General features: G+C 36.5%; 2 protein-coding genes across 6 annotated transcripts; one reads left to right on the top strand and one right to left on the bottom strand.

Moving 5' to 3' along the window:
• LOC109229761 lies at positions 2,036-2,788 on the bottom strand. Its single transcript, XM_019395316.1, has one exon. It carries the CDS (start codon positions 2,786-2,788, stop codon positions 2,036-2,038), a length of 753 nt encoding a protein of 250 aa, XP_019250861.1.
• LOC109228463 (probable magnesium transporter NIPA8) lies at positions 4,507-18,831 on the top strand. 5 transcript variants are annotated; one of them, XM_019393555.1, is made up of 16 exons: positions 4,507-4,758; positions 4,849-4,951; positions 5,158-5,368; positions 7,603-7,690; positions 7,770-7,834; positions 11,474-11,559; positions 11,707-11,780; positions 12,403-12,505; positions 15,935-16,063; positions 16,146-16,245; positions 16,357-16,476; positions 17,341-17,431; positions 17,510-17,573; positions 17,709-17,805; positions 17,883-18,096; positions 18,434-18,831. In XM_019393555.1, exons 3-16 carry the CDS (start codon positions 5,276-5,278, stop codon positions 18,499-18,501), a joined length of 1,392 nt encoding a protein of 463 aa, XP_019249100.1. In that variant the 5' UTR covers positions 4,507-4,758; positions 4,849-4,951; positions 5,158-5,275; the 3' UTR covers positions 18,502-18,831. The 5 variants fall into 5 exon arrangements, with proteins under 5 accessions (XP_019249100.1, XP_019249101.1, XP_019249102.1 ...); XM_019393556.1 differs by having other exon boundaries at positions 4,508-4,951; positions 7,773-7,834; XM_019393557.1 differs by having other exon boundaries at positions 4,508-4,951; positions 17,883-18,153; positions 18,434-18,811.

The following is an 18,870-nucleotide window of genomic DNA, read 5'->3' as shown; positions in this document are numbered from 1 at the left end:
TTTCTTTAGTATATATATTGTGGGTGTCAGGTTAATGTAATACTACCTCTGACGGGGTCGGATCATATTATCTGTCTTTTAAGATTTTGTAAGTTATTAAGAAACACTTTTGACTAGAAGTAATAAATAATCTTTTCTTGTTTTTCAAAAAAATTAAATATTTTGAAATATATTTAATTAATACTCAACTGAAATGGAAATGAGAATGAACTTGACCTGGTCATCGAGACACAGCAATGACCTTAACTGTGTGTTGACTTAACTAATTCCAACTGAACTGGATTGGATAAAGCATATGGGTTCCCCGTTTCCTCTTCCATTGTAACTGATTCTGACCTTTAATTTTTAAAGCATAACAAAATATCACAAACAAACAAAGGATATTGTCTTTCTATAACAAAAGAATTTAAAGTTATATGCACCGTAGTGTAACTATCAGTATAGTTTAACTTATTATTACAAGTTACATATTATTTTCATATTACCAGATCATGCATTATTTTAAAATAACTACCATTATTGCATATAACCTTAACTCGATGGTATAAAAAATATTATACACTGTCAATATACAAAATTAAAACTCTGTCAAAATTGGTGCAAAAGAAAACAGGCTGAAGGTTCCAAATGGTAGTAACACGAAAGAACACTGTCCATTGGATCTACCTTGCCTTAAAACAGGTCGAAAATGCTCAGAAAACTGTATGAAATTTTATTTATCGTTTATCATCATGCTGAAATACGTAACTCGTTAATTATAGTTTAGAAACATGTTGGAAAATAAAAACTACTGCATCATTTTATATTTTAGGGGACTGCTCCGCACGGCAACTATAGCCAACTATTGGCTCATATATTGTGTTGTTGTCATCGTGTCATCAAGAAAACATCTAACTCCATTATATATCCTTCTCACTGAGAAAACAATATTGGAAGTAAACGTCTGCATATATTGCATAAAAAATAAGTATGTGGTAGAAAGCGTTCTGTAATTATCACTTTTAATTTAATTTTATCATTTTAGCAAGATACTGATTAACAAAATATCATCCAAATTCAATGAATCCAAACATGTGGAAGCTTTCTTCTTCCTGATATTACAAAGAGAGCCTCAAACTTACATCTCTTACGTCTTTTATGAGAAGCGTACATCAAATGCAATTAACAATTCTTAATCTATTCTTCTTAATTAGGATTCTTGATTAAACCCCAATTACTTAGAGGGGGTGGGGGTCAGGTGATATCTACCTTTTTTTTTTTAAAGTTTTAGGAAAGTATATATCATATTTGAGGTGAACATATTTGTCAATATAGAAGATTTAGTCATTATCATGTTCAATGCGCAATGGTAATTTTAACATGTACATATACAAGCAAACTAGTTTAGGTTTTAGTAACTTTGTAATGGAAACTCACAAAGATGGAGAAGCAATAGAGACAAGCACGCAAGTGGATAAAGGGAAAATGAAGGCTGATGATAATCAAATGACCTATGCCAAAGCAATAATGTCTCCAATGAAACAAAGGGCACAAGCTAGCCAGTGTACAACTGTGATAGCATTTCAAAAACCACCTGATATAGGTGGACAACCCCAAAATTGACATGTCTTGGATGGTATGGAATATTAGAGGTACCAACAAGAGATACAAACAGAAGGAGTTAGGTACCTACATAAAGGAGAACAATATCAAACTAGTGGGGATAGTGGAAACAAGAGTAAAGAAGGAGAAAGCAACTCAGATATCACAGTTAATAACACCTGGATGGCAAGTTCAATACAATTATGAACATGCAATAAATGGGAGAATTTGGTTACTTTGGGATCCACAGTACTATGACATTACAGTGCTAGGGAAATTTGCTCAAACAATCTACTGCAGAGTTACAAGCAGGCATAATAATATAAAGTGCCACATGACAGTAGTGTTTGGGTTTAATACTATAGAAGAAAGAAAGCTTCTATGGCAACCATTGAAAGATGATGCATCACAAAATACAGAACCTTGGCTTATATGGGGAGATTTTAACTCTGTCTTAACAATTCAAGACAAAATCTATGGGAAAACAGTTACAAAGGCTGAAATTCAAGACTTCACTGAAAGGCTTTGTAACATTCACTTCTATCAAAATTCTAGCATAGGAGATTCGCGTTTGTTTAGCAGTACACTCATCTGCAAACATAGGAATCCCTATTGTGCTTGCTATTTTGCTCAGTGAGTTTCCACTCCAACAGTTCATGGGTAATTTTGGGAATTTTACCCATAATGGAATATCTGTTAAAAATTCAGCAGCAAAATCAAAATATGGTGACCAATGCTTCATTATCATTGGTCTTCCATTCATAGTATAAGGCCCAGCACACATAATTTCCTTCATGTCTTCCAATGTTTGGAATCTCACAAGATAATAACCCTCATCATGATAGAACAAATCTGGCATGGCAACTATGTTCCACACTTGGTTGATGTATCTCTTCATGGAATTGTAGCCTGGCTTCTCACCCAATACATAGACAATCAACGCATTCTTCCATTTCAAATTTTCCTGCTCAATCTCTGATTTCTCCAGCTTAGCTACCAAATTCCCTTCTACAATTTCAAGAGTAATATAGGTCAATGTCATACCGTTGGCTGCAGATCTATTGCCTGTGAGTACATTAGCCCAGGTAGATTCTTTAGATGTAGCTTGTTTTTGCTCTTTATTCATCAATAGAACGGTATTACCTGCTCGTGTCTTAGTTGCATGGTCCTGTTCTTTACTCAATGGGACAGTAATCAAATGGAACATTGCTATTTGGAAAGTGAATTAACGTTGCTACTTCCTTGGATTACAAAGTCTTTGAATTGTAAGGTTTATATGTGCTTGGCTTAAAATCTCCTTGAGAGATTAGGATTCAACGTTACATGAAATGACAAGTTTGGATTAGAAACCAAACTTGGATTTGGAAAGTGAATTAACGTTGCTATTTCCTTGGATTAGAAAGTCTTTGAATTGTAAGGTTTCTATGTGCTTGGACTGAAAATCTCCTTGAGAGATTAGGATTTAAAGTTACATGAAATGGCAGGTTTGGTTGAAAATGTTTCTTAATTATGAAGGTTATTTCTAATATTTAGGTAGGCCCCACACGCTAGTGACTAAGCCACACATCCTACTTACATGTGCCACCTTCCATTCCTAATATAAGAGTCACAAATCTTGGAATGGGGCTGGCACGGTGGTATTATCTTGGTCTTATCCAAGATTATTAATTAATTATCCACTAAATTTCATTAACTTGCTAATTCTTCCATTAATACTACTCATTTTAAACACACCTTATACCCCTTAATATCATGGTCATGTGGTACCTTGTATGGTACTAGTTCATAAATACAGGGTATTTTAGCTCGGGCCGTATTTTATCCCAAAATGTCAAACTTCGACAAAAAATCATTTTTTTCGATGTGCTTACCCTCTCACCTTCACGAATTTGCTCATCACTTGTTGGAAATAGCATAATGCTTATAATCTCAAAATAATCTCATTTCCGAACTTACGTCGATTAACTTACGACGAAACTTTAACGTACGAAAATACGGGATATAATAACTCATTTCCAAGCTTTATCAATTTACTTATGGGTTACTTTTACGTACAAAAATATGGGGTGTAACAATCAGTCTCTATCTACACATCCACATTGATAAACCCAAGAAAACAAAGGTTAAATCTCCATAAGAGTAAAAGATATAACAATTTTGTATTTCTTATCACTTAGATCTAATTATTGTTGGCAACTTTTTTAGAGTGGTAATAGATGAAGAAGGTGGGTTTTTTTCTCACTGTTTATCCAAAATTCCGAAAATAAACCATATAACAATAATAAGAAGAAATCTAACAGAAATTAAGTACGAAAATGTAATTTCTGAAAAATTTGTTGAAGTAGCATTACGAGGAATGAATGGTGTAAGCTTGTGCAACGATTATAATTCGGGCAACATATGAAGAAGAAAAGGTTAGCTTTGAGACCAATTTAGAATAAAAATAATGGGAGTGACAGTAGCACTGAATTATTTGAAAGAGTAATGCCAAGGAATACGAGATCAACTGTTTACGGAGATTGATTAGAAAATATTACATAATTCTTTGGTAGTAGGATTTATGAAGCGTATGCAACTAAAATATTTGAAGGTATGGTTATGTTTGTCTTGATTGAAGACTTACAAATTGGGGAAGGGGTCGCCTGGATGTTGAATAAGGGTTTAATTTCATTTGGTATCGGGTCGGGTTACTGACCCGAATGGACCTAATGGCTTCAATGGCTGCGACTTGGGGTATATTTGTTTAATAGTAAGACGATATGGCCGTTAAATAATTTGGAGGGTAACTTTAAATAATTTTCAATTGTAAATGTATATTTTAACCCATTTTCCATATTAAAAATTGAAAACCAATACGCTAATGACTAGTCTTTACCGACCGACAGGAAGGGCAATTCCTGAAAGGGTTGATAAGTTGTCACGCCATTCTTTTATGAGGAAATGGATCCCTCAACCACAGCCTCTATTTTGAGAAATGCCATATAAGTACTCTGTAGTAGGAGTATTTTTTCCAGAAAATAATTATCTTTGAAAACAATCGAGTATATAATACTTTATTACACGGACTTCTTTTCATACTTTGCCAGGAACGCAAGAAAGGAAAGAAGAACGAAAGACTCAAAGCCATCATCTTTGAGTATTCCTGATCAAATTTGGCCGTTGAGCTTCCAATTTCAAGTTAGGGTTTCGCCCTTCCGCACAGGATTTAAATCTGCAGTCCGAGAAAGATAAAAATTTGATATCTTTATGTGTATATATTGACTACAGCAAGAAGAAAAAAAATGAAGTTCATTGTTAGATCCGCTTAGCTTCTGGCTTTCCTTCAAATTTCAGACAATACATAGGTTTAAACCTGCCGGCCCCATTCAAGGTAAACTTTCTCAAGCTCCTTTCCCTACCCTCACTTTCATTTTCCTAAACTTGAAGATCATTTTCGCGAAAAATTATTACTATACATTATGATCTCCAGTCGATCTTCATAATCTCTCTCTCTCTCTTTTTATTTATTTATTTATCACTTCTGCTTGGTCTTTGACCTTTGGTAAATTCTTTGATAACGTGTCTGCCTATTTATAGTCTTCCAAGTCCCAACCATCAAAGATCTGATTGTCTTCCGTGGTGATGCTCCTGCTCCTAAACTTGCAAAAGCGGTACTCAGTTCACTGTGGACAAGTCTTCCTGATCTCTTCCATCCATGGGCGAGTGGGTAATTGGAGCGGTTATCAACTTGTTTGGTAGCATTGCCATTAACTTTGGAACCAACCTCCTTAAATTAGGTCATGATGAGGTACTTTCTACCCTTTATTTTACACAACTACCTGCCCTGTGCTTTGCTTAGTTTTCCCTTCACAGCTCTACTTTTGCCATTTTTTAATTTATGGTCGTATAGGTAGTCTTAAAGTTTAGCCAAATGTGTCATTGCTTAACTTAGAAAAGAGGAAATTTTGGTCAAGTATGGTGTCCATGTTCACGACAAATTATAATTATTGGGCCCTCCCTATTATATCATATGCAAGACTTTTTTTGTTGATAAGAAAGTAAAAGAAGTCTTTCATTTCATGCTTAAATATGTAATGCAAGATTTGCTGCTTCAAAGGGAATACGTTGGCATTGAACTTAAGCCTTTTCCACTTTTCCTATTGTTTCTTTTCTCTCTCTCTATTTTTACTCTTTTCTTAAGGAAAGGAAATAGGATTCCCAATGGTAATTTTGAGTTGACCAATGACTTTACACAAATAACTTGTTTGTTTGTACACTTCCATTCCCATTGCACCTGTCTATATATGGGTTTCTCTTTTAGTCACAAACATTGATTGGGCGCAATAAGAAGTATTCATGATGCATTAACTTTGAATTTAATGTGACATTGTCTGCTTAGGCGTTATTTTTTTTTTCTCTACAAACTTTGATGAGAGAGAGATGGATAGAGCATGTTCTTTTAGCCTTACTAATCTATCCAACAATCTCAAATGTAAGTATTAAAGCAGATAATAGTGACTCAATACGGTAGGGCTACAAATGGAATTGTGATACACTTTGGTTATGCGAAGTCATAACATAGCTGCATAAGAAGTGACTCAAATACTTTTGATTTTAGAGATTACAATATGGTTGGATGGAGGACGTGATTGAAGCTGATCAATGTCTTTCACTAGATAATATTAATTACACATATATGAAGCAAGAATGTTTTGGTTTTAACTTTTAGGGTGATAGGTGCGAGCAGGAAGTAAGAAGAGTGGACCCCCATGCGTTCGGAACCTGTACCTAAGTGGCATAGGGCAGGGAGCTCAGTGAGCTCCCCAATAATCACCCAAAAGTGGGTTGCAAGAGTTATTTACAATAAATCATAATTCTTGAGGCAAACAATTAGGGGCTTAGGGGTGGAGGATGTTCTGAGAGTGGCCAATTAATTTGTCCATATCATCAGGGGCGGACCCAAGTGGTGAGAAGTGGGTTCAACTGAACCCGCTTCGTCAAAAAATAATACTGTGTATATGTATAAATTATGGCTAAAGCAAGGTAAATTTTGTATAGAAATTATTTTTGAACCTGCTTATGTTAGTTATGGACTTCTCCGACTGAACCCGCTTGCACAAAATCCTGGGTCCGCCACTGCATATCATATTAACAACCTTATCGCATGTGATTGTTCCATCCCATGGGAATTGGAAGAGGCCTTTTATTGGTTACCAAGCATTAGCTAATTATGAAGGATTCAAGAAATATCCAGTCTTCTCCTTTTCTGCCACCAAACAATTGATAGCAATACGAAGTGATATACTGTTTCCTATTTTCGTCATTCTGTCCAAGGTAGTCTTTCCCCCGCTATCCAGTAAGCTTCTTTTGTTTAACCGCCATTGTAATATATCACAGAGGGATATAAGGAGTTTATTAGCCAACGGAACGTTATCTACGTGTTACATAACTTACTCCCTCCGTATCAATTTATGTGACATACTTTCCTTATTAGTTCGTTCCAAAAAGAATGATACATTTTTTTTATTTGGAAATAACTTTACTTATTTTACCTATTTTACCCATGAGAAATTATAGCTATACAAATGTTAATGACCCAACAAAGCTTTTAAGACCACAAGTTTCAAAAGTCTTTTTTTCCTTAAACTTTTTGCCTAATCAAACTACGTGACATAAATTGAAATGGAGGAAGTATGCATCTTGACATCTCCTCTTCACATGCCCAAACCATCTCAATCTCGTTTCGCGCATCTTGTCCACCGCGGAGACCATACCTACCTTGCCCCGATTATCTTCATTTCTAACCATATCCCTCCTAGTATTTGACTGCCATGTGTTCAATGGTCGGAATTAGTATAATCCTCTAAGATCATATGCATTTTATATTTATCCGCTGCATGTTATGAGAGGTTGGAGTAATGATTTATTGTTCTGGCAGTATTTTGATATTTTTTGTTCTTTTCTTTCTTTTCTTGTTATCCTCCTTACCGGAGGCTCAACTTGTATTTTCTTAGCAGCTCTAATGAATCATAAGTATTTCAGAGGGAGAAGCACTCTGTGCTGGGTAATGAGGGAACAGATGTAAAAGCTACGATGAAGCCTATTATATACTTCCAAACATGGAGAGTTGGTAAGCATGCTTTCGAGTTTGTCCCTTTACAAGTATCTGATCCTTTCTTTTACTGTATTGATGGGTGTGAACTTTGAAGCAGGTATTGTATTCTTTGCTATAGGAAATTGTCTCAATTTCATTTCATTTGGATATGCTGCTCAGGTCAGTACTTATTGGTTCTAGTTCTAATTTGTCTTCATATTTAGTGGGCTATATTTGTCTTCATATTTAGTGGGCTATATTTAGAGAGAAAATAGAATTAAAGTAGAATTAAGTGTTCTTGCTCAACATCCACTTCTTTGCATTCATTTTCTTTACTTGCCTTTTCATTTTACTGTAATAAAAGGTGTTGAAACAAGCTTGTGAGGTGTGTGACAAACATTATATTTGGTGAACAAGCGTCATAGGTATTATCTATTGAAAATGATTTCATGTTGTCTAAAAATGATTTTTGATTTACTTATTAAAAAGAAAAGGTTTTTTGATTTAGTTTAACCTCCTTTTTCTTGGTTTTTATTTTTTGTTTCAGAATTTCTGCTAACTGATTCCCACGGTTGAAATGGTACTTAACTAGAAATTGTTTGTTTAAAAGAAATAAGACAAATAAAAAAGATTCTTTGCCTTTCTCCTAATTTTATTTTCATAGTTTGCTTTTTATTGAAGATGAATATAAAATATAGAAAAGTTTCCTCTTATTGATAGTTTTTTCTAGGAGGTTGTTCAAACAATTCAATTGGTACTAGAATAGGTACTTGGCTTGAATCTCACCGCTGCATGAGTGAGAAATAGAAGTTTTCCCTCTCTTATTGTTTAACCTTTTATATGAGGTAGTGATAATATCCACAGAACCTTACAATTAGCAGGTGGTCGTTGCCAAGTTAAATGAACTATGAGTCCAAGTAGCATTCCCATGAGAAACTAGTTCATTAGAAAGTAAATGTTTTTGATGAAGATCAATTAGAAAGTAAATAATAGGTTTATCACGAATATTTGTTGGTTCAAATGATCACTTATTATGAAAACGTTAAGTAGACTCATTTTATCTACTGAAACAACCAATTATGCAACTGAAAATAACACTTTAGGATGAAACCAATGAATAGAAACCTAGGGTTATGAATTCCCTTTCTTCCTAATTGTGGTGGGTTTCAATCTTCTAGCCTTGGTCACGTAATTACTCACACTAATCTGCCAATTATAGAAGAGCCTTTTTCCATTTAGCCAGTGTTGTCAAAGGCTCATTCGAGAGGTGCTTAAGCCTTGAAGCTCAGTAAAGGAAGCTTTGCCTTGCTTAAGCCGTGCTTCAGTGTAGGCAAGGCAATAAGCCATGCGCCACATTGCCCATGAGTTGTATCTTGAGTAGAAAGGGCAGCCCGGTGCACAAGGTATCCCGCGTTCACACAGGATCAGGGAAGGGCCTCACCCAAGGGGTGTGATGTAGACAACTATCCTATCATAATGACTGCTTCCACGGCTCGAACCCATGACCTATAGGTCACACAGAGACAACTTTACCGTTAATCCAAGGCCCCCCTTCTGTATCTTGAGTAGAGCGTTACTAAAGCAAATATAATTGGAAAATAAGTATATGAATTGTTAAGCGAATGAATTTATTACCTTTTTTGTCGAATCACATATATATTTTTATTTTAACCCTTCATTGCGCCTTTTCTTACTAAAGGCCACACTTTGGTTGCCTTTGCGCTTAAAGCACCAATAGACCTAGAGTGCTTGTTAGAGCTTTTCACCTTTGACAACACTGCATTTAGCATATGAGGTTTAGTTAGAATGCTTTAGTAATAAGCCTAACTCTATGGATACGCAGGATGGAAGGATATCTTCCGACTCTCAGTCACAAATTAACCTAAGTAACTCAATTAATTAGTTAATCCGGCGTTGTTCAATATGAACTGATTTGAGTTCCCATCCCAACGTCCTAGTCAACCTATTATGGGCACCCTACTTGTTAATTAGACTAATAGAAAAAATACAAAGCAAGATTGAACAAATGAACATTCATCCAAGAATAACAAGAATGGAAGAATCAAATTAGATTAACAAAAGCATTATGGTTCATCACAATCCTAGCTAGGACGGTTAGTTATAATTCATATTCAAGAACAATGCAATACATATATAGATAAAAACTATCCATGAAAGGATATGAATAAAAAGAATGTGATTCAGGGAAAACAATATATCTTAGTTTTCAGTCAGATAACTCTCCTAAGGTTGTGTGCTTTGCGTTGAAAGGAATCCCAAGGGTTGTTCTCTATCAAGATGCTTAGATTTTAAGAATCAAAAGATGACTATTTAAAGCTTGGGGTTAAAGAGTTGCGGTCACAGTCATAATGGTAAAAAAGAAAAAGGAAAAAAGAAAGGAGAGCTGCGGTCGCAAATACCATCGTGGTTTGAACACTAGCTCAAATCAATTTCAGCACTTCAATTTGGCAGTCGGTAGTTAAGGTGCCGCAGTCGCTACATTACTTGGAACTGTTGTCTCAGTTGGACTTCTTTTTCTCCCTCTCTCTTCTATTCATCATCTTTTATTTCCATCTTGCTTTTCCATTACCACTTCTTATCTAATCTTCTTGCTATGCATAAAAAACACACAACCATGAGATTTATCCAAAAATTAATCGAAAACGACTAAAGAATAAGTGTAATTGATACTTGATAGGGGAATTGCCACAAATATTATGCAAAATATCACACTTATCAGGTGGTTCACACAATTCAATACAATATGCTTGTATTTTGACTAATCTATGAAGTAAATCATGCATAACTTAATTTATGTTGATGTAGCATAATGGTAAAATCTTAATATGGATAGCTTCTTAGCTAAGTTGCTCTGACACGGCAGTTTAGGTGCCAAGCCCGTGTCGACACGACACTAGTATGGGTGTAGGTATGGGATCCATACCGGATCTGGTCAAATAAATTTGGGTACTTTGACCACGACGGAAGGAAAAATTCGAGACGAGATATAATCTGATTCCCGAAATCAGAACCAAAACTAGGGTAAATTTGAAGAAAATAGCATACTTTATCTATGAAATCAGTCCTTTACTTATCTACAACTTGAGAATAAAAAAGAAACTCACACTTTACAAGCTATACATAAGTATTCCACAAAATTTCTCATAACTTAAAGATATTTTAATATTTTTTTGAATTATTTTTAGCCGGATCCCCGAACCCCTATCCGTACTAGGAAACGTATCCCCGAATCTTAGCTTTACATGTCGAAGGATCCGACCTCTAGACCTGCACCCGTGTCAAACACCCGCGCCCGTGTCCGAACAACTTAGCTTCTTAGTCGTTATTCAACATAAGTGAACTTAGTACTTATGTTGCTACTTTTAGAAAAAGTAAAGAAAAAAATAACAAGAAATTGGTCTAAACTGAAATAGGGCTTTAGTTTTTATTTGATTGACAGGTTTACGAGAAGTCCAATGGTTGGGTACCAGCATGTAGCCAGTTGGACTACAGGGATGTAGCCTGTTCGGTGTACCAATGACTACAAGAATTGGGTATACCATCAAGGCTAATTTTTCGCTCCCATCCCTGATTTGGTCACCTTCCCAGCCCATCAAACATTTTGCTGGTTAGGTTGATTACAATAGAAGGATCAAAGATTGATACTGCTGCAGTTATTCTCCTGCTCATCTCTTTGCGGGACACATTATCTGTTGGATTTTACGCAGTATCAGTGCATTAGCAGCAATGTTTACCTTTCTTTGATGATGTATATTTTTGTTTTTTTCCTTGATCATCGTGTTATTTCCTTTTTGGCAGTCACTTCTAGCAGCTTTGGGATCTATACAATTTGTCTCAAACATCGCCTTTGCCTACTTTGTTTTGAATAAAACAGTGACAATCAAGTAAGCTAACATTTAAACTTCTTCTATCAAAATCAATAAGGATCTGAGTCTAAACAACCAGCAATTCCGAGAGTTGATTGTTGATTTATAGTAATTATTATCCTTGTTATACAAGGTACAGTCTGATAAATATCTTTCGCATTGCAGAGTATTGGTAGCTACTGCCTTTATTGTTCTTGGAAACATCTTTCTTGTAGCCTTTGGCAACCACCAGTCACCTGGTATGTGATGGAAGGTGAAGATTGTTGTTTTTGTTGCTTATATCTTTGTTTTACCATGTGTTGTTTATAATTGTCCTATATCATGAGTGTACAGAAGATTGGGTGTCTTCCACACAGTGTCATATTTGTAGAGTATCATATCTTTTCTAGGTTCTCTAAATGTTGGTATACTACTTGTATACGGGAGTTGCTCCCAGTATAAATTACTCATGCCATGAAAATCTTCGGGTTTAACACAACCGGAAAAGTTAGATTATGAGGCGAGGATTGTTCAAAATCATATGAAGAGCCAATTTCCTCAGCCAATGTGGGACACTTCAGAGTAAATGGGGATGCTAAGAATTTTTTCCAACAATAGAAAGATGTCATTCTTTGACACAGACTAGAAAGAAAGTGTGTCACATAAAATGGGACTGAGGGAGTAACTTCTTAACATATTTCAAACTTTGCATATGTACAAGCATATGCTCCGCTTTCTAGTAATGTATGATTGTTATATGCTTCATTACCTTATGAAAAACCAAAAAAAAAAAAAAAGAAAAGAAAAGAAAAGAAAAAGAACAACAAAATATTGTTACATGCTCCCAACAGATTATAATCTATTAACCTCCTTTGTTTGTAGTTTACACGCCGGAGCAGTTGGCTGAGAAGTACAGCAACATTACGTTTCTTCTTTACAGTCTCACTTTGGTCTTAGTCGTTGCTTTACATCATTCAATATACAAGTAAGTCACAATGGTACAGTCAATAATTTCTGCACATTCTTTTAGTATCAAGTAATAGTATATTGTTAAAGTAATGTGTCAGATTACTCTGACTTCTAAAAACTTAGCCTGCTAGAAGTAATGGACTTGGGATATATTCCTTCAAAGTAAGTTTCAGGTGAAAATGAAAACCGTTGGCTATAAACTGTGCCATTTGCTCCTTGTGTTGTCTCTCCCGCCTTCGTCTTGCACATCAACTTGTTCTTCGTTCTCCAAGCATGCTTATACCTGCCACAACTAAAGTGACTACTATAAGAATTGCTATGTACCCGTTCCTATTCTTCATGGCTATAATTATACTCAAATATCTGCTTAAGTGAGAGTATTTCTACTTTTATAAATCAGGTTCACAGGGGATTGCTCTTAGTTGTTTTATATGTTCAATGGAGTTAAGTGCCCGGGAAACTAGTTTAAATAGACAAAGTGAACCTTAGCTGATACCTTCAGGGGCTAAGTTTAATATTCTACATTTTGATAATCTTTACTGAAAAGATTGCTCTCCGTCACAACATATCATTTAATTCCATTCTTAAATTTCATAACCAATCAAACCAGAACCAATAAAATGGGCAGAGGGAGTATAAATTAGCAGGAATTACAGGGTCACCGTTGCATTTAGAGGCACGTATACTGGTAAATGTAAAAGTGGACGCGAAGGAGCTGTTTGGTCAGAAGTTTTTAGAAAGAGAAACTCTCCCTTCTCTCTAGGTTCTCCCTGGTTTCAGAAATAAAATGCTCTCGATAATCGAACTGCTTATTTCTGGACTGATACAAATTTTCCAAGTAACACAAGACCTTTTTTCTGAGTGAAATATCATTAAAGGCATCCATTGAGGCAGACTGTTCCATCCTATTGACCAGCTGAAAATTTCCTCTGATGAGGTTGTCCTGAGTGAGGCATGCCCCTTTTAGCGCAGTCCAAATGAAGCATGATATCTTTGGGGGAGCTTGGTTTTCCAACCTAATTTCCAGTGCCATAGATTGACCATTATCTTATTAAAGCTCAAATGTGCATAGACTGCTGTTGATTGTGTAAATACTGCTGCAACCCCATTTCAAACTGTCTCCAACCTGATTATCAATGTTGCAATTTTCCAGATTTTTATGCAAAGTCGAGAGATCTTCTATTTCCTATTCTTGTAAGTTCTTCCTTAGGTTAAGTTCCAGGAGTTCTGTGCTGAGAAATAGAAGAGTTTTGGTATCTGGCTATGCTGAGTAGGTTTGGAAAGCTTCTTTCAGTGTGGAATCTCCTCCATTTGTCTAACCAAAATCTAATGTGATTCCCATCCCCTAACCTCAAAGTGAGTGTTACTGGAATTCCCCCCATAGGTTATTAATGGTCTTCCACAGTCCACTTCCATGCGCTAGTCTGGTTGTTTTGGTACGCCAGTGAGTGCTACTGCGATGTTTAGCCATAGTTACCTCCTCCCGTAGACCCTTGATTAAACCTCCAGTGCCACTTCATAAGCATGCACTTACCATGTATAGCAAGATCTTTGATACTGAGGCCACCAAAAGCTTTAGGGAGAGTGACTTTGGACCCCTTCACCCAGGTATAATTTTTGTGCTTAACTGTCGCTTTCCCATAAGAAAGTACTTCTAATTTTGTCAAGCTGCTTTAAGACTTTGGCAGGGAGGGAAAAAAGAGATACACTATCGATCCTTCCTCCTAATGAGAGATACTGTTTTTGCCATGTAGTAAGTCTTTTCTCAAAATTTTCAACAACCCTATTCCATATTTAAGTCGACTTGTGTTTGGCACTCAAAGGAAGGTCCAAATAAGTGGATGGAAAGCAACCAACATTGCAGCACATGATAACCAACTCCACTAGATCAGGTACCATATTAAGAGGGTAAAATTACACTTTTCAGCATGTTAATATGGAGAACAGACATTGCTTCTAAAATCATGAGGGTGAGGTTTAGGTATAGAACTTGGGTTTTTTCAGCACCATATAAAAAAAGTGTGTCATCTGCAAGAGTAGATGTGAGATAGACACAGAGTTAACACAACTATTTCCTATCCTGAAACCCTCGGGCCACAGTATCTGCTTGGCCTTTTCTAGCATACAGCTAAGCCCCTCCATATCAAGGATGAAGAGGAAAGATGAAAGAGGATCGCCTGTTTGATTGCTCTCATAGGAAAAAAGAAACCCACTGGACTTCTGTTTATAAGGATAGAATACTTGACCATACATGTTGTATCTTATCCATCTAATCCACTTTTACCCAGAGCCCATCTTCCTGAGTATTGAGATTATGAATGCCCAATTTAGCTTGTCAAAACTTTTTCAATGTCAAACTTGAATAGGAGACTTGCTTCCCCATTTTTCTGCTTCCAATTCAGGACTTCATTAGCAATGAGCATCTATGATTTGCCTGCCTTTAATACAATCATTTTGGTACCCTGAACCTGAAACCAGTTTTCTAATTATCCTTTTGTCTTTCAGCCAGCACCTTATCTGTGATTTGGTAGAAACTGACAATAAGGCTGATAGGTCATAGGTATGTAGTCACTGAGTGCCGGCTCCCTTTCTTTTTGGAGTGAGGGCAATGAATGAAGCATTGAATGACTTTACCATGTGACAGTTGTGATGAAAGGGATTGAGGGCTCCAAGCACCTCATATTTGACTGTGTCCCAATTCTTATGATAAAAGGCCACTATAAAGCCATTAGGTCCACAAGCTTTATCAGGAGTACATGAGTTGATAGCAACTAGCACTTCTTCCTCAGCAAAGTCTGTCTCTAGATCCTCCCTTTCTTCTACTGTTAGGCGTCCCATCCCTTCAAAAGTGGCTGTAGGCCTCCAGCTATCATCCTGAATGAAGATTCTGATAGAAGTTGAGAATTTCTTCCTTGATGAGTTCTTTATCTTCAATAATCCCCCCACCCCCCCCCCCCAAATGATTTGTCAATGTTAATATCTTCTGAAAGAATTTGGTGTGCCACCGTCCTTCAACCACAAATACCTAGATTTTTGTCTCCATGAGGCCTCTTCTGCCTTAGCCAACTGCTGGATTTCCTTTTTAAAGTTCATAATTTGAGTTTCTTCCTCCTGGGTCTGCATTCATCCTTTGGTAGCTTGTTCAAATAGGAGGAGTTCATCCGATGCTTTGCTTGCCCTGATTTCCACCTTGAGGAAAAGGCTTCTCTGTTAGTTAATTGGAATTATTTGAGACAACTGAGAATTTGAAGACAAATTAATAGGGAACATGGAGTAGTCTGCTCCCAGGAATCGGATATCCTTCTAAACATCTCAGCAGTACAGAGCATGATGTTAAAATTTGAAAAACAAGGAATCATGATTTGTCATGTTTTCTATAGACCTATATTGGAAAAAGAGGATGCTTATCTTGGCAGTTCTTGCAAATCTGATGTTAATCATGCAGGAGAGGAGAATTATTGCTTGCTGTACAGATGAATGAAAATAAGCCCTGTTGGCGCATGCTGCTTCCATTTTCATATGCAGTTGTTTCAGGTGCTGTTGGATCATGTTCAGTATTGTTTGCAAAGTCTCTGTAAGTGGCATACATGGTTCTTTGCCTTCTGATGGAAGAACTGGATCTTATACATTTGATCCTGGTTACTTCTATTTTGCAGTTCAAACATGTTAAGATTGTCCATGTCAAGTGGTTATTCATTGCACAGCTGGTTCACGTATTCCATGCTCCTGTTGTTTCTTAGTACAGCTGGATTTTGGGTAATAGAATGATGGACTTGTTCGTTGCATTGTCATTCAATTGTTATAATATAGAATACTTGAACATGTGTTCTTTAACTTATTCTGTTCTCGAATTTATTATTGTCGCAGATGGCAAGGTTAAATGAAGGACTTTCGTTCTTTGATGCAATACTTATTGTCCCTATGTTTCAAATCGCTTGGACTTTTTTCTCCATTTGTACAGGATTTGTGTACTTTCAGGAATACCAGGTTTGCTCTTTCTCCAGTGTGTACGGAAGGGCATGTGCATCTCCTCACTTTTTCCCTCTCTAAAATGAATGTAAAGAATGAGAAAAAGATAGATGCTGAGAATAAATTGCTTGATTGTTTTCTCAAGTATGTTGGGGTTTAAATAGTTTTTGCAAGTAATCCTAAAAGGAAAGAAAAATAATTCCTATTTTTGATTACACAGTTATAAGGACTCTAAACCTTTCCCATATTTATAACGAATGAGCTCTTGCCATACTAATAATTTCTCGATTGGTAACTCTCTTTCAAGTTGGAGTGTACACATTGTATGCTCTTAATATGCCACTAATACACTAAATTCTGGAGCGGCGTGAGTGATTTTGTCAGAATACCTGCTAATTGTTCACTCGGTTTGATAAAAGCTGTCGAAGTGCACCTTTGATTCAAACTTTTGCCGAATGAATGACAATGTACTTCTATATGCTTTGTTCTCTCATGAAATACTGGATTTAGAGCAATGTGTATGCAGCTTGATTGTCACAGATCAATTGCGTGGTGCATCTCCTCCACACCTTAACTCTTTAAGAAGTTGCTTTAGCGACATATGCTCACATGTAGCCTAAGCCGTTACTTGGTATTCTGCCTTTGCGCTTGATCTAGCTGCTACATCTTACCTTTTGCTTTTTCGGTGTAATAGATTTCCTCCTATAATAAGACCACAGTTCTGGTTAAAAAAAAAAAGGACCACAGTTCTAATTACACAATCATTTGGTTTCTAAACCTTTCTCATATTTATAAGAAATGGGCCTTATGACAATTGTTTCAACATTGAACTTTTCAAGTGAGTTTGCAGACTAAAAACTAATTCATTTTGAATTTACACAGGTATTTGATGCTTTAAGAACAACAATGTTCATTCTTGGAATGATTTCTGTGTTTGTGGGCATTTCTTTGCTAGCACCAGATGAATCAAAAGGTATTGCTACTTTTGATCTCAGGTTCTTGGTAATAAAATGTGCCTAGGGCATGAAAGACTGAACAGTAATATCTGCAGGAGGTGAAGTGAAGGATGGTTCTTTAGTTTCAACAACTTCAAATTTGTCACAGGATGAGGAGAGGTATGTAGTCTCGACCTTATTAGGCAGACGTTGCTTTTATCTTGTCTATAATTCCTAATGGTTAAAAGTGCTTTGCAATCTGACCTTTATTTCCTAATTGCTGCCTTTTTTTATTGGTAAATGTGCACATGCCAGGCTGTTCATGCAATCTGAAGACTCCCAAATTAAGGATATAAGATCATTTGGACGAGTTATGCTGATGAAAACTGCTAATATGATTGTCAAGGCAAAGGTTCTGTGTTTGTTTGTATTCCCTATTCCACGAAGGAGATTTCATGCTTACAAATCTAAAGGGTATACTTCCTGCAGGCTGCATGTTCAGTATCACTAGGCTTCGGGGAAAACTCGCTTCATGCATCTTCAGTGCTGGTGATGCCCATGGTCTCATCGAAAATAACAGGCTTCCGAGGAGGTGGTCTTGATCGGGCTAAATTATTATCTGCTCGAGGCCCAGGTTGGAGCAAATTTGCAGTTGATGAGGATGGTGAGACAATCCTGGAGACAACTGCAATGCTGCCCCAAGGTATCAACTTGGACTAGGAGAGCGTGGCATTGATTTTTAGAGACCGACATGACAATGGTGGTTATTTCTTCGCCTTTATGGAGAATATTCAAGAGCGTCTTTACATCCCACTTATTTTATGTATGCTTAATTCCACTCGTAGTCCAACAGAAGGCAGCAAGGCGCTGGGTTGGGTTGGGGAGGGGAACAACAAATATGTTAGAGGTAGAGCTAGTAGCCTGATTTGGAAGGGGATTATAGTATGTTGACGAAAGCACTGCGTTAGAGTGTTCATTTCTCTTTCATTTTTTTTTTAATTGAGGCAACTAATGATAATCTTATAAATTGTTTTTTGTAGTTTACGACAAACTACGCTGGACTGTGAGGCAAGATTTGGACACTTCTGCACTAGCTGCTGGCAGTTGATAGTTTGAGATAGTGTGATTGTTTTTCTAGTGTAAATAATGTTTTGGTTTCCTGTCTGGTGCATGTGATTCTGGCTGCCACCTGATCAACTGCATAACCCTAAAAAGAGATGATTCTTTTAGAAATATGAATTCTAGATATACTAAGGTCAAGAATTTCGATTAATTGGTAGGAGTGGGGTGGGACAATTAATAACAGTTCGAAACTTCGATGGCCATATCAAGCCAAGTAATTAGACAAACACAAAACTGCTTGTCTAGAATTACATATCTTTATATGCGTGTTGTACGGAAAAATAGTAGCAAGTTCAGATGTGACTTTGGTAGTTCACTAGGCACCGCCCACATTTATATTAAATGAACCTTTTTC

Source organism: Nicotiana attenuata, chromosome 7 (genome assembly GCF_001879085.1).
Source record: "Nicotiana attenuata strain UT chromosome 7, NIATTr2, whole genome shotgun sequence".
NCBI classification, from domain to species: Eukaryota; Viridiplantae; Streptophyta; class Magnoliopsida; order Solanales; family Solanaceae; genus Nicotiana; species Nicotiana attenuata.
Note: the sequence above shows the minus strand (reverse complement) of the source record. Positions and strands in the feature narration are given on the sequence as shown.